This window comes from Phasianus colchicus, chromosome 7 (assembly GCF_987193195.1).
Source record: "Phasianus colchicus chromosome 7, bPhaCol1.hap1.1, whole genome shotgun sequence".
NCBI lineage: Eukaryota > Metazoa > Chordata > Aves > Galliformes > Phasianidae > Phasianus > Phasianus colchicus.
The window spans coordinates 32416212-32430596 of NC_143442.1; the positions used below are offsets into that span (position 1 = coordinate 32416212).

Below are 14385 nucleotides of genomic sequence, written 5' to 3' on the forward strand. Positions count from 1 at the left end.
GAAATGGTATTATAATCTCTACTTTAAAAAAAAAAAAAAGGAGAAAGTGTTAATATCAGTGGTACTTCAGGAGATTTCTCTGTAAATTGGTGTTAAGCATTAGTCTGCATGTTGGTAAAGAGTTCTTCTGCTACTTATCTTCGCTGTGTTTTGTGGGGTTAGGGGTGATATGTTATTTACAGCATGGTCTCTGTTTTTATAGGAAGTCAAGGTATATGGCAAAGGGAACCCAATTAAAATTGTAGCAGTTGATTGTGGGTTGAAGAACAACGTTATCCGTCTGCTTGTAAAGGTAGATCAGTGCTTTATATCCTTTATCTCCTGTTTTGCTTTGGTAAGAGTGTACTCAGTAGTCTTCCTTCCAGGTGGACATATTAATTCCAGTAACTGTTTCCCTCCTAAAATGAAGTACAGGTGAGTTTTGTTTTAGGATGATGCTTATGGTCTGTGAAGTGTTCTTGAACTTAATGCTTGATATTGAGGGGGTAAGGAAGTGGACCTGTGCAGCAATCTTTCAGGCATAAAGAATTCCGGAAGGGTGAACTTAAAAGAAACAAGGCTCATTGTCTCTAAAGAACAACCAACCCAACACAGTCAAAAATGAGTCAATGGGAAAAACTATTGCAGTGAGAGTGGCTGCAACAGAGATGCAGAGAAGATATGGAATGTCTGTCCTTGAAGATACTGAAAACTCAACTGACCAATGCCTTGGCAACCTGCCTTAAAGTGGAAGTCACCCTTGCTTTGAGCAGGAATTGCATCAGATGACTTCCTGGGCTCCCTCCACCCAAAGTTATTCTTTAATTTGAGGATTTTTTGAAAATCTTATTTTGTTAGCTCTGAGATGTATCTGTCCTTACTTCTCCAGCCACACAGGAGGAGTGAAGGTGGTGTCTTCTCATTCTCTGAATGTACAAGCTTTACTTGTCTCTGTTTTCTAGTTAATGTGCATGTTCATCCCCTTCTTGATGTGCAAGACTATTTCTGGCATGCCATAGAAGGAGTTGGGGAAGCTCTGTGTTAGCAGTTAGGGTGAATGCACTGTGTAAAAGTGAGCGTGTTGCGTGTGTATGCACACCTCTTTTCACATTCCATTACTAAGTTGTGATCTCATTAGTGAATTTCAGAAAGACTTGTCAAGTGCTGTGGTGTCTCAAAGACACGGAATCCTACCAGGCTTGCGAAAATAATCTGGGAATAGTTAAAAATAGTCTTGCAAAGGAATGGCTGAAATCGTGACTCAGCCCTGGGGAAAAGAGAGCATGGGAACAGCCTTCAGACATAAATCCATTTGTTCTTTTGCTTTCCTCATTGCTTGTTTTTCTCCCAGCAAGGTGCAGAAGTGCATTTAGTTCCATGGAACCATGATTTTACCAGCATGGAGTATGATGGGCTCGTAATTTCTGGAGGTCCAGGAGATCCCATGAAGGCCCAGGAAGTGATTCAGAATGTCAGAAAGGTACAGAGTGACATCCAATGGGCCAGTTTTTCATGCTTACTTTTTTTTGTCACATGGTTGAAATATAGTTGGTTGCACTGACACGTTATGAACCAAATGTCATGCAACCATTTCAGCTTCCTAGGATATTCTTTACCTCAGTCCACTGGGAGTTGAGTCTCCACACCAGTAGACACAATAAGACTACACAGACCTCACCACGATTGCCTTACCAGTGCCAGTATCATTGGTTATTCTCCTTGAGTAGACTGAGAAACTAAGCTGAGGTTTCCCTCTGAGGCAGAGGAGAGGAGAAAAATTTTCTTCGTCGGCTGTTGCTACCCTTGCATTCACTGTTTTTCTTCATGTGGCTGCTGTGTGGGTACTGCAGCAGGGCCAGGAGCATAGCATGGTTTATGCTGGAATTGCTGAACAGAGTCACTCCAATATCTTTTGAAAACCTTTTCATTTTAGGTCCTGGAGAGCAATCGCCCAGAGCCTTTGTTTGGAATTGGCATGGGGAATCTAATCACTGGAATAGCAGCTGGAGCTACTTCCTACAAGATGCAGATGGCCAACAGGTGCAGCAGCTTTTCTGCTTTCCAGGGCTCAAATAGATCATCTCAGTGTCACTAAAGGCCACCAGACAGCAGCGTCTTCCTTCTGAACTGTCTCAACAGAAGCTAGTATGGCAGTAACACTACTTCAGTCTTGGCATTCTTCTTGCCTTTAATTAAACTGCCCTGATGTGCACTGCTTTTTTTTGAGGGTAATTGGTCTCCACCAAACGGAGGGATTGTGAAGTTTCTCCTAGGATTTGCCATTTTGTGGCATTTAGTCACACCTGATACTTCTGACTGCTACTTGCTGACCCTTTCCTTTTCCCTTTCTCTTTCAGAGGACAGAACCAGCCTGTCCTGAATGCAGTGAATGGACAAGCTGTCATCACTACTCAGAACCATGCTTATGCTATCGACAGCTCTACCCTGCCACCTGGCTGGAAGCCTCTCTTTGTGAATGTCAATGATCAAACAAATGAGGTGAGTGCATGCTTTCCTATTTTTTTTAATCTGTAGATAGCAGCCCTTACGGAGTAAAAACTCTGTCTCACCTTGTTTTTCCTTCTTGCAGTCAGGTTATAATTAGTCATCAGAACTAAACTTAGTGACCTGATCCTATTTACTTTACTTGGAGCCCTGCCATGCAATCCAACAGAAGGTGGACTGTTACTTCTGTTGTCTGTATGGGCCCAAAATGTACAGCTGCAACAGTGACCTCATGATTTCCCTGGAAATGCTGCCTTATTAACTTCAATGATTTCCCTACTGCAAGTGCACCAACCCTTGTCAGTGTACTGTTGCATTCATTCTGTGTTATGCAGCACAGAAAAGGAATGTTATTAGAGTTGAATTCGATGTGTTAATGAAAATAGAATTCCAAGGCCTAAATGTCAGGAGGGAAACAGTCAGTTGCCTCTACAGAACAACTTATCAGATCTGAAGTGGAGGACTCATGCCAAGTAACCTCCATGTGGGGAAAAATAGAAAGATTTAAAAAAAGAAAAAAAAAAAAAAAAAAGCTTGACCACTAGATGTTCACAGATAAACATGGAAAAGGATAGGAAGTAAAACCAAATCCCATTACTCAGGTCTGTTAAGGTCTGAGACACTGAGGAACGTCTTAGGCTCTGTAGTTGACCATGATAAATACTGTACATTAGGCCTAGTGTTGTGCAGGTCTTGCTATTTATCAGAAAGTCATTGAGAAGAAGGACCATTTCTGTGTCCCCTTCAAAATGGCATCAGTCTCTTAAACCTCCATAGATTTGTCCGTGTGCTGGAGAGGGATGAGGAGCAATGCAGTTTTAGCGTGGAGGTGCACAGACAGGAACAGGATTGAATGGGCTCTCGTATGCAATCTGTTTTATTATTGTTTGGAAAAGAAGAAATGCTGACTGATCTGACCCATCACAGCTGGACAGGGCCAATACAGGTTTTCAAACACTGACAAACCATGGAATATTTTGGAGAGATTTGTATGTAGGTAGTAATAACATGAGCATTCAGGGAAAACTCGACACATCAGTGACATTCTTTACTTGGAGGGCAGAAACTCACTGTGGTCAGTGACTCATCTCATTGTCCTACCTCAGCATCCCACCCTGCAGCTCTGGATGGCATTGTTGCTCTGTAGGAACTGCTGGGACTCCTTTGTCTGTTCACAAGGGAATTTGTTCTGTCTGACTCTAACTGAAAATAAGAGTGCTGTCTCCAAACTCAGCTATTCAACATTTTTTCATAGCTGTTGCTCATTCAGAGCAGTGTTCCCACTTCATCACAGACCCAAAAATGACCCAGGGCAGACATCATGTGCAAGGCTTTGTGTCTGTATTTAAAGTGAGTTACAGAAGTAAAGAGCATGACCGAAATCTTGCTCTTCTGTAACAGACCTAGCAAGGGGCAGTAAAACCAGAGACATGGGATCCTTCAAGGTGACCCTTTCTTACTATGTATGCGTTTTTCTTCTTTGCCTGGTCCAGAATTTCCTCTGCAGGCAGACTAGCCTATCTGCTCAGTTAAGTGCATGCAATTGACTAGTGTTTGCGATTGTAATGAAAGTGAGGTCTCCACTATGCTTCTCAGCCATGTACAGTTCAATGAGTTGTACAGGCATTGGAACATTCTCAGAAGAGCAAAAAGCTCCAAGGCTTCTCAGGTAAGACATAGTTTGAAGTCTGGGAATGAAACAGGTTTAAATTTGGCAGCTCCTAAAAGTATCCCAGCTCCTTAGCCTTCTGTACTTACAAGGAAAAGTTCTGGCTTTCTGTTTTCTTGCCCACTTGCAAGGAAGTGCTTAAGATAAATGTTTTTAATCCTGCAGGGAATTATGCATGAGAGCAGACCAATTTTCACAGCACAGTTCTACCCAGATGCAAATCCTGGGCCGACAGACACAGAGGTATTGCGTGAGAATTGATCCAGTCTTATTTCTATGTGCCCTGGGGAGTGCAGATACGTATAAGCTACAGTGACAAATCTTTGTGTTGGTGATGGTCCTAAATCTTGTTTTTGGAAAAGTTAGGATCCTCACAGAGGACCCAATCATGCATAAGCTTGTTCTGCTTAGTTTGAATCACAGTTAATTACAATCAGCAGCAAGGCATCTATTGACTTCTGTGTGCTTTGGATCAATGGTTCCATTCACATGATGTGCGTGCTTCAAGTCCTGGTGGGATTATTTGTGTGTTGGAAGTTACTGAAGTGCTTAAGCTTTTGCAGGATCAGGCTCAAATCTCTTGTACCTGGGGTGATTGCAAAAGGAAAAGGATTTCATCTTAGAGAAAAAAATCCCAGCCAGATGTTTTGTAATAAAATCATTAACTTTCTAATACATTTTAGTTCCACTTGCAAATTTTATAATTAGTGCAGAGTTATGTAGATGAATTCGCACTTCCTCACTCTGGTTCTCCTAAGTGAAATGAAATTATAATCCCCCATCTGTGACTTCGCACAAATTCTGTAACAACTGGTTGCGTAGTCACAGAGTATGACGAAACAACAAAGGAGATGTGGAAGGCAGAGGAGGCAGGTCTGAACATAAATATACTTCTTAGTCGTTCTTGATAAGGTGGAAATATACGTGAAAGTGCTTATTTTAATCTTAATTTGATATTGTTGATTAAACTTGCAAGTAAATCTTTTGATATCAAGAACATTCTTGCTAATATGATTGACTTGAATTCTCTGAGATGAACAACCCTCAGCTGTCTATTCCAAGTATGTGCACTTCCACTGCTTGGATGGGTTTGATTATTTAGATGCTGTACTGTAAGGGCTTGCAGGATCCATCCATGCTCCTTACCACAGGTGATTCCCTGCAACCAGCTTCAGGGACTGAGCTCTCTAAGTGTGAAGATGGGTGCAGTCTGAGTGTATTCTGCTGTGTCCTGCTGCCTCCTCTGCCTGCCCTGGCTGGCTGCAAGGCAGGCAGGCTTGTGAGATGAGGCACTTGGAAACTGGAGAAAAATTCCCTCACAGCTACTCTGAGATCCACTCTGGAAGGACAATATACTGATTTAGCACAAATGACTTTTAGATATACCTTTACAGATTCCAGCTCTGTAACAGAATCCATTCCACACGGTTCACTTGAGGTAGTTAAGTGTATGGTTTTTTGTATATTAGCTTTCAATGTGCACTCATTCATTCTACTGCCAACCATACACAAACAGAGCACACAGACATGATTTATATGTTTTCTCCCCGATATGACCTCACTTTCTTGAATGCAGCTTTGTCAGATATACCAAAGTCACTATAAATAATGGTCCTCTCCTTTCTGATGAAGAGAAATCTGCCTTCTAAAGGCAGTGGAGTAGAGTTGATAGCCTGCACTCACAAACAGCCTGCTTTTTTCCTTGTTTGCTTGTTATTAGTTTTGTTCATCTTTGGAGATTGAATACCTGTGTTTGTTTTTCCCAGTTCCTGTTTGATTCATTTATCTCACTGATTAAGAGAGGGAAAGGCACTACCATTGCTTCGGTCCTGCCCAAGGCTGGAGCAACAGCTTCTAGAGTGGAGGTCAGTGTACAGATGCTCTTCATTCCTGCCTGTCAGTGAGGCTAGGAGCTTGCTGGTTCCTGCTGAATCCACCATACAAAGTGATATAAGAAGCAGACCGTGGAAGTTGAAGGAGGCCTCCCTTACAAAAGGTTTTTCTTGCTGTGTTACTGACTCCCTTTTCTTTCAGAAAGTTTTAAGATCTGAAGTGGCATGTAGTTTTCTTTCTAGTTCTCCCAAGAAGGGTGCTCTCCCAGCAGTATGTGAGGTGCCCAGGGATAATCTGCACATGACATTTTGTGCCAGCATCATAATGTTGATGCTTGCTGATGCTTAGCAAATAAGTCTGAAATTCCTAGCATGAGCTGAATTTCATACAGTATTGCTATCTTAAAAAGCAGTTGGACTCTGTGGGCAGCCAAAATGAAGCATGGTTCTCTATTAAGTACTTTACAATTAACACATTTATTGCATGCCTTATGCACAAATCATGTTTCTCTATCCAAAGAGATATAGGAGGAGTCCTGGAGAAATACCTTTAGAAGTAAAACTGCAGTGGTTTTGGAGGTGATTTTTTTTCTCTTTTTAGAATGTGTGTTTTCTAATTTGAGGCTGCTCTATGCTACAGTCTACATTCATTTCAACATCTCCACCACAGTACTGACTTTGTCCTTCTGTTTCACACCTTTAGGTCTCCAAAGTTCTCATTCTAGGATCTGGGGGTCTGTCGATCGGTCAGGCAGGAGAATTTGATTACTCTGGATCTCAGGCTGTGAAAGCTCTGAAGGTGAGAAGGATACCTGAAAAATGCTAACCGAACTTAATGTACTTTCCTTATCACAGAGAACTATGCTTATCCGACTGTGGTATCACATGGGCAGGGAAGTTGGTAAGAAGAAATAGCTATAGGGATATTTAGCCATTTTTTCTTTGTGAATTTGTTGGTTGAGTAGTCTGAGCAGACCAGTGATCTGAGCAGTTGTAGCAGCTGCCTTCAGAGAAGGTGATAATTGTGAACTGTTTTAATTTTAATCAGGGCCATTCTATTCCTGTGCTGATCTTGAAGTCAGCAAAGTAAAAAAAAAAAAAAAAAAAAAAAATTCAATTACAGTAATCTTAAATATAATCTGTGGTAGGTCTAGCTTGTCCCTACTGTTATAATACATCGTGTATTGTCTATGCTTTGTTTGTGCCCTCTATTGCTATTGCTGGCTATTAGTTTGAAGTGACAGTGTTTTCAGGAAGGTGAGAACAGGTTTAGGAATGGAGGATGCCAGAGCAGGTGAGTGCAGAAAATGACCTGAGTCAGAAAAGAGGCATCTCACTCACTTCTTTTCTCTTTTGTCCTTCAAACTCAGCTCCAGTTTGTGGATGAAAGTGCTCTTTAATGATAAACATCCCTAACTTGACCTCCCACAGTGCCCTCTCCCTTCCTGTGGCCAGCAGCTAGCAGCTCTGATCTGCTGTAGGCTAATCAGCCATTCCAACAGCAGTACTTGCTCTTCCTGACCTTGCCTTTGGCGATGTGATTTACAGCTGCATGCAGGAGAGAAGGCAGTGGCCACCAGAGCATGGATGGGAGAGAACAGAGACAATTAACAGGAGATAAAAAAGAGATTTCTTTCTCCTAGACATCTTATTTTTATTTTCTTCTAAATAATCTATATGGATTTTCACTGCTGGATGCTCTGATTCACTCTGCTATGGACTTCTGTTCTTCTGACTCTGTTGGATGCCAGCTCCTTATAAGAAGGTGCTGCTGTTAACATTCAGTTCTACACACAGAATCACAGAATGGCCAGGGTTGGAAGGGACCTCAAGGATCATGAATCTCCAACTCCCCTGCCACATGCAGGGCCACCAACCTCCTCATTTAATGCTAGACCAGGCTGCCCAGCGCCCCATACAATCTGGCCTTGAACACCTCCAGGGACGGTGCATCCACAGCCTCCCTGGGCAGCCCACTCCAGCACCCCACCACTCCCCCTGTAAAGAATTTCCCCCTGACATTATGTGTGTGCCCTTACTAGGACTAAGACCTTGTGGAGCTGGGACTGCCCCAGTCAGTGAATTTGTGTTTGCAAGAATGCTTATTAAAGGCAGGAAGATTCTCTGAGGAGTGAAGCCTGGAAGCATCTGTGAACAGCAGAGATGGGGCTATGGTCATCTGCAAACCTTGATAACTTGCACTGGGGATTCTCCCAGCTGTTCTGAGTACAGGTGGATATTACACAAAATGAGGAAGGGAGTGCTCTGAAGTATTGTTAATTCACTATTTTAAGTAGGTTGTGATGAAATTCTCCAGTTAGAATGGGTATCTCTTGTGCAGAATGCTGTGTACTTAATAAAAAAAATCAAAAAACAAGCAGAAGTTGGAGGAAAGAGTTGCAAAGGCAAACAGCAACTGGATTAAAATCTAGCATCCCAAATAACTGAGCCTGGGGGCATTAATTCTGCTCATTAGTTATTTTCCTCATCTCTGCCAGCTGGTCCTTAAGACACCTTGCCCCAGGTAAGTAGGAAAGGAAGTGATGATATACAGATACGCCATCTTGTTGTCATGAAGTCATGTACCTTCTTGCTCCCTTGTTCATTACAGTAGAAGTGTAGCTGTGAATTTCTGAGTACATTCATTAGAGAAGAATAACTTGGTCAGTGAACAATCCTTCACCTTCAGCAGTGGCATGAAAACCACAGATAAGAGTCGTCGGTCTAAAACTGAAATATTTTCTGTGAGAATTTTGTTCTTCTATCTTTCTCCTGCTCCACACATTTTTAAGGAAAGTGAAAAAATCCAGCTTTTCCTAGGAAGAAGTGTCAACAGAAATTTATAGTCTTTGAAGCAGTATTTAAGTTATTAAAGGAAAGAGAAAAAATGTTATCCAGTACCTGAATTAAGTAATCAGAGAGAGCATTCAGTAAGAAGAATCCCACTGCTCCAGGTGGGCTGTGTATTTGTGGCTCAAGCAGTTTTTGAAACAAACAGAAAAATCCTGTGGTGTTCTCATATGTTCTGTGAACTAAGGGGAAGAAAAGCAGTTTCTATACCAGTCCAAGCAAAAATTCCATAGCATTTGCTTGAGAAATGGCTGACTTAATCTGCCAACCTTTTTCCTATTTTTTCTCTTATTTATTTCTCTGTTTATCTATTTATTTATATTTTGGCTTTCATTTCTGTTTGTTCTGAAAGTTTCCATTTTTCTTTCTTAGCTTCTGTTACTCCCATATGGCAAATTTTTCCCTTCAAATGTATTTTGCATCAATAGTTGGCATTGTTTCCAAAGGGTTTACTTACATGGAGTAACTTATTGCCTTACCAGAAATTGATGGAGATTAGAACAAGTTCCCATAAAAATGAGGCCAGAGGCTTTGCTCTTCCCAGTACACCTTTTAAATAAAGCAGTAATATGTTACCCTCCATCTATCTGTGATTGATATGTGGTCTTTATTATTATTTTTTTAAGCATGGTCACAATCTGTTCTTATCAAAACTTGGTTAGTGTTCTCCTTATGTACTAATATTTTCAGAGTGAGAAGAGTTGATCTGCCCAGCTCTTTTCAGGCATTGTTGAGCAAGCTGTAGTGAAATTGTCTGTAGCCAAAAGAGTGGGAAAACTATTATCACTACAGCAGGAAGCAGATTATAAACTTTACTATCTTTTTATCTCTGTTTCTCATCTGTGACAGAGAAAAAGCAGTGTAAAGTTCTGGCTAACCTTTGCATTGCATATAGAGGCAGAGATTTTGTCTTTTATATCTTAAGGAACCTATGCTGTGCTGCTGGTGGAACTTCTTGTTGAACACCTTCTCTCCTTGCTGCTGATAATACTGTTAGCTTTTACCATGTGCGTCTAGTTTAAATGCAGATTTTCATTTTTCAGGAAGAAAATGTAAAAATTGTCCTCATGAATCCCAACATTGCTTCAGTGCAGACCAATGAGACTGGCTTAAAGCAGGCTGACGCTGTGTATTTCCTCCCCATCACTCCACAGTTTGTCACAGAGGTCATCAAGGCAGAGCATCCTGATGGATTAATTCTGGGTATGGGTGGCCAAACAGCTCTCAACTGTGGTGAGTACAATACAGACACCTTGGCAGCTTTTGCAGGCAAATTCATTGCTATCACCACTTATGCAGATATGCAAGATCTGTGATATGTTGCCTGGAGGTGCAGACAGAGATGCTGACCATGTGGGAAAAATTAACTGCTAAACTGTGATCATAGCATCTAATCACTGCTTTTGATACTTAAAAGTAACGTGTGCATCCTGTAATGGAGCTCACCTCTTGTTTATTATAGATCAGTTGAGGGTAGTCAGACTATGGAGGCAGAGATCAAAGGGAAAAGTTAGCCTCATTTGCCTTCTTGCAACATTATCCAACTGCACTGCTTGTTTCTTGGATGACCATCAAGCAGTATCTTTGTCACTAATCCCATGTTTGTTGGATTTTAAACTGGAAATGCTTGTATCAGAATAATGACTCTATGTTGATGTGAGCAGGCAAGTTGTCAGGTAGTCATATAGTTTCTGGACACTTTCTTCTTTGTTTACTATCATGCCTCAAAACTGTGGCTTTGTGTGCTCTGCAGGAGTGGAGCTCTTCAAGCAAGGAGTCCTGCAGCAGTATGGCGTGAAGGTCCTAGGTACATCAGTTGAATCCATCATAGCTACAGAGGACAGAAAGCTCTTTTCTCATAAACTGATGGAGCTAAATGAAAAGATTGCTCCTAGCTTTGCAGTGGAATCGGTAAATCAGACACTTTTGAAGATCTTTACTATTGTTGTTGTGAGACTTATTTATTTATTTTTTAAATCTACGTTTGTTTAGTGAAAGCTAACTACAAGCTTAGCTTCATAGCACACCCCAGGGACTGTTGCTGGTTGGCAGTGATTTAAAATAGATGAAAATACAATTAAGCACTTGGAAAGTGTAAGCTAATTTATCCATTGAAAAATAAATTAGGAGGGGAGGACTTCTGCACAGCAGAATAAAAGTTTACAAAACTTTGAAACATTTCTGTGGCTGCCTTTTTTTTTTTTTATTTAATCTTACATAAGCCTTTTAGGCTTATGATTTCTGGTCATCAAATTCAGCAATGATGAAATCTCTCTTGAGGATGAGAGTGAGAAACAGTAATTCATTCAGTGGAAGGCAGTTTGAGTTTGGAGGAAACAGTCTTGATCCAGGATGTCTGTAGGAAGGGTTATTTGATGCTTTAGTCTGCAAAGGCAGACCAGGTAAGGACATGGGAAGTCAGCAGGGAAGCCCACACTGCTAAAAGTCACCATCTTGAGCCCATGTTCCATTTCTCTGTTTTTTTGTGTTTTTTTTTGGCAGAACAGAGTAATATTAAAAAGCCAATTCCATTCTATTCAATTTGCCTAGGGACAGCTTAATGTCTTCGTGATGGGATTTTCAGTTAACAGAGTAACCTCAGTTGGTTGATTTTATTTATCTGAATTCATTTTCTCTGAAATGTATTCCTCTCTCCTTAAAGATTGAAGATGCTTTGGAGGCAGCTGAGAAAATCAGCTATCCGGTCATGATACGTTCTGCTTATGCCCTTGGTGGTTTGGGGTCAGGTGTATGCACTGACAAGGAAAGTTTGCTGGACCTTGGAACGAAGGTATGTCTGTGATTGCAAGCTCCAGGAATAGAGTCTGGACAGATGATGATTCTTTTTTAATATAGTTTCTATCCTATAGTTACAGACACTGGTATTGTACTCATACATACTCTACTTTTCATCTTACCTGTAGGCCCTTATCCTGACTCCTTCACGTGCCTTCTTTTCATAATTCGTGCTGCTGACTTGGGTAATGAAAAAGATTAATTGACAGACTTGTTAATGAGAAACTGGCCTTAATCTGAACATTTGTGTAATTTTGGTCTGGCAAGAATTATAGTGAATTATTTTCACCTTTTTTGGGAGTGAATGGCACATGAAAGGTGTCAAGGAACATATAAAGCCTTTGGAAAGCTCAGTGATCGCGGTGGTATTGGAGTCAGAAGGCTTGGGCCTCTGCTGTGTTTGTATCTGAAAGTGTTCTTTCTTTGGGTCACTGCTCTTCTTTGTAAAGATGTAAGGGGTGATGTGATGCTCTTCATCATTTGGCATCTGCCAGCTGTTCCTGGCCATGCAGAGAGAATTTTTGCTGCAAGAAATTTGGGATTGTTTTCTTTAAACTTGCTGTGAGAAGTGAAATCGTTGGGAAAGAGCAAGAAGAAAGGCTTTAGGAGCTGTGTGTGAAAATTTTTGGTGCACCCCACACTGCTGTCATGCAGACGAGTTCTGGAGCCAGTGTAGCAGTGCTGAGCACAGACCTGCCAGGCACCACCTGTCCCAGGGCAGACAGGGCTGGTGGCTGCAGGCGGCAGCAGCGGCGCAGGCCTGGGCTGGGCCTCAGCCTGTGGGGCAAAGCCGTTCCCACTGGGGAGAGCAGTCCCAGGGCAGACCCTGAAGTACCAGAGATAGAGAGGTATTTACTGGCTTTACTTTTTTATTGCTATCATTATGGTCGTTTTAAACTGTTTCAACTGTTTATTGTCCTGACTTGAAAAAGAGTCCCAATGGAGCAACTGGAATGGACCTTCATGCTGGACTTCAGCTCTTCTTCCTGACCAAACCAAAGTCTTCTGCTTCTCCAGTGGCACAGATTGCCTCTGTAGCTTCTCTGACACTGCCTGGAGTCTGCAGGTTGCTCAGGGCTGTCCACACAGCAGTTCGGTGAACACCAGTCCCAGTACTGCCCTCTTCTTTAGGGCTCACCTGGAGGCTGCAGGGAGCTCAGGGCCATCTGCTGAACTCCTCCTTTTGTCCCAGCAGAGCAGCTCAATGGACACCAGTCATAGTCCTGCCCTCTTCTTTAGTGCTCACCTGGAGGAAGCAAGATTTCAGTCTGTCTGCTGGAGTCCTCCTGTTGTTCCAGCACAGCTCAGTGGACACCAGACCCAGTCCTGCCCTCTTCCTCAGGGCTTACCTGGAGGCTGCAGGGAGCTCAGGGCCATCTGCTGGACTGCTCCTTTTGTCCCAGCCTCAGCAGCTCGGTGGACACCAGTCCCTGTCCTGCCCTCTTCCTCAGGGCTCACCTGGAGATGGCACAGAGCTCAGGGTTATCCACTGGACTCCTGTTGTCCCAGCACAGCTGCCTAATGGACACCAGTCCCAGTCCCGCCCTCTTAGGGCTTACCTGGAGGCTGCAGGGATCTTGAGGCTTTCTGCTGGACTCCCCCTGCTGTCCCAGCACAGCTCAGTGGACACCAGTCCGAGTCCTTCCTTTTCCTCAGAGCTTGGGAAGGAAGAGGGGAGAGGTCTTGGGGAAAGATGGGGAATGGAGAAGGAAGGGGGTGGGGAGCAGCAGCCGTCGCAGGGGCTCTCTGGCGGATGGTGACATTTCAACGCCGAGATGGAAATCGAGAGCCCCTGGTGCGCCAACGGATGTGACGACGTCTCCGGGCAAGCGTGGTGTTACAGCATTTGCCCGGGCCTGGTGGAGATGGATCCACCTCCATTGGCTCTTCCTCCAGAGGTAGATCCACCTCCATGGGCTCGACGTCGTCTTTAGGTGGATCGATTTCCATTTCTTCAGGCTCGCTGCTGCTCCCCTGAAGCCTAAGCTTCTTTGGTGGAGGAGGATCCATCCTCCTCCGGAAAGGTGGGACGGAGAGAGAGAGGGAGAGCTCTTGATAAATCGCTTCTTGGGTCAGCAGCCACAAGACGCAAGTCGGTTAAGGACTGAGGGTCTGTTGCCAGGGACCCCGTACACACAGCGGTCGTCAGGGAGATGCCTGGTGACGTCATCACGGCATGGCACTGCAACCCCAGGAGTGTGCCACCATGACCAAACCAGGGCTGTGCTGGGCAAGGGGAGGCTGTGGTCTGGGAGTTGCCCTAGTTGCCACTCAGTGGGATTTTGCAGGGCTCTGTTTTCAAACCAGGTCTCTTTAATGCTTTCATCGATGACTCCAATAAAGATCTGGAAGTTACGTTAAGTAAAGTTGTGGATGGCGCTGAACTGGGAGTAGTGTTGGCTCCCTGAGGGTAGAGAGGCGTTGTGTCTGGATCTTGACAAACTCGAGGGTGGTCTCCACGTGCATGAAGAAAAGGAACTGCTGGTTCTGCACCTGGGATGGGGCAGCCCTGGCTCTGTGTACAAACTGGGGGACGAGAGGCCGGAGCACAGCCCCAGGAAAGGGATCTGGGGTTTCTGGCTGCCTGCCAGTTGAATCCGAGGCAGCACCGTGCCCTGGAGCCCAAAGGGCCAACCGTACCCTGGGGTGCACCAGGCCCAGCGCTGCCGGCTGAGGGAGGGTTGTCCCACTGCTCTGCCTGCTGCGGCCCCACCTCCAGCACCGGGTGCCGGTTGGGTGCCACAGTGTAGGACA

At 43.6% G+C, this 14385-nt stretch overlaps 1 protein-coding gene across 19 annotated transcripts in view; it reads left to right on the plus strand.

Annotated features, from left to right (window-relative positions):
- Window positions 1-14385, plus strand: part of CPS1 (carbamoyl-phosphate synthase 1) — a 256402-nt gene that overhangs the window by 34832 nt on the left and 207185 nt on the right. For 17 of the 19 annotated variants that reach the window (XR_016468447.1, XR_016468446.1, XR_016468445.1 and 14 more), the window contains 10 exons: window positions 203-292; window positions 1331-1459; window positions 1913-2019; window positions 2337-2478; window positions 4319-4396; window positions 5920-6018; window positions 6689-6784; window positions 9879-10068; window positions 10589-10746; window positions 11498-11626. Coding sequence is in view for 7 of the 19 variants with exons in the window: in XM_090144439.1 (XP_090000565.1) it covers window positions 203-292; window positions 1331-1459; window positions 1913-2019; window positions 2337-2478; window positions 4319-4396; window positions 5920-6018; window positions 6689-6784; window positions 9879-10068; window positions 10589-10746; window positions 11498-11626 (1218 nt within the window). In the remaining 12 variants the exon portion in view is untranslated. The remainder of the gene's footprint in view (window positions 1-202; window positions 293-1330; window positions 1460-1912; window positions 2020-2336; window positions 2479-4318; window positions 4397-5919; window positions 6019-6688; window positions 6785-9878; window positions 10069-10588; window positions 10747-11497; window positions 11627-14385) is intronic. The other 2 variants (XM_090144441.1, XM_090144442.1) reach the window with 2 other exon arrangements.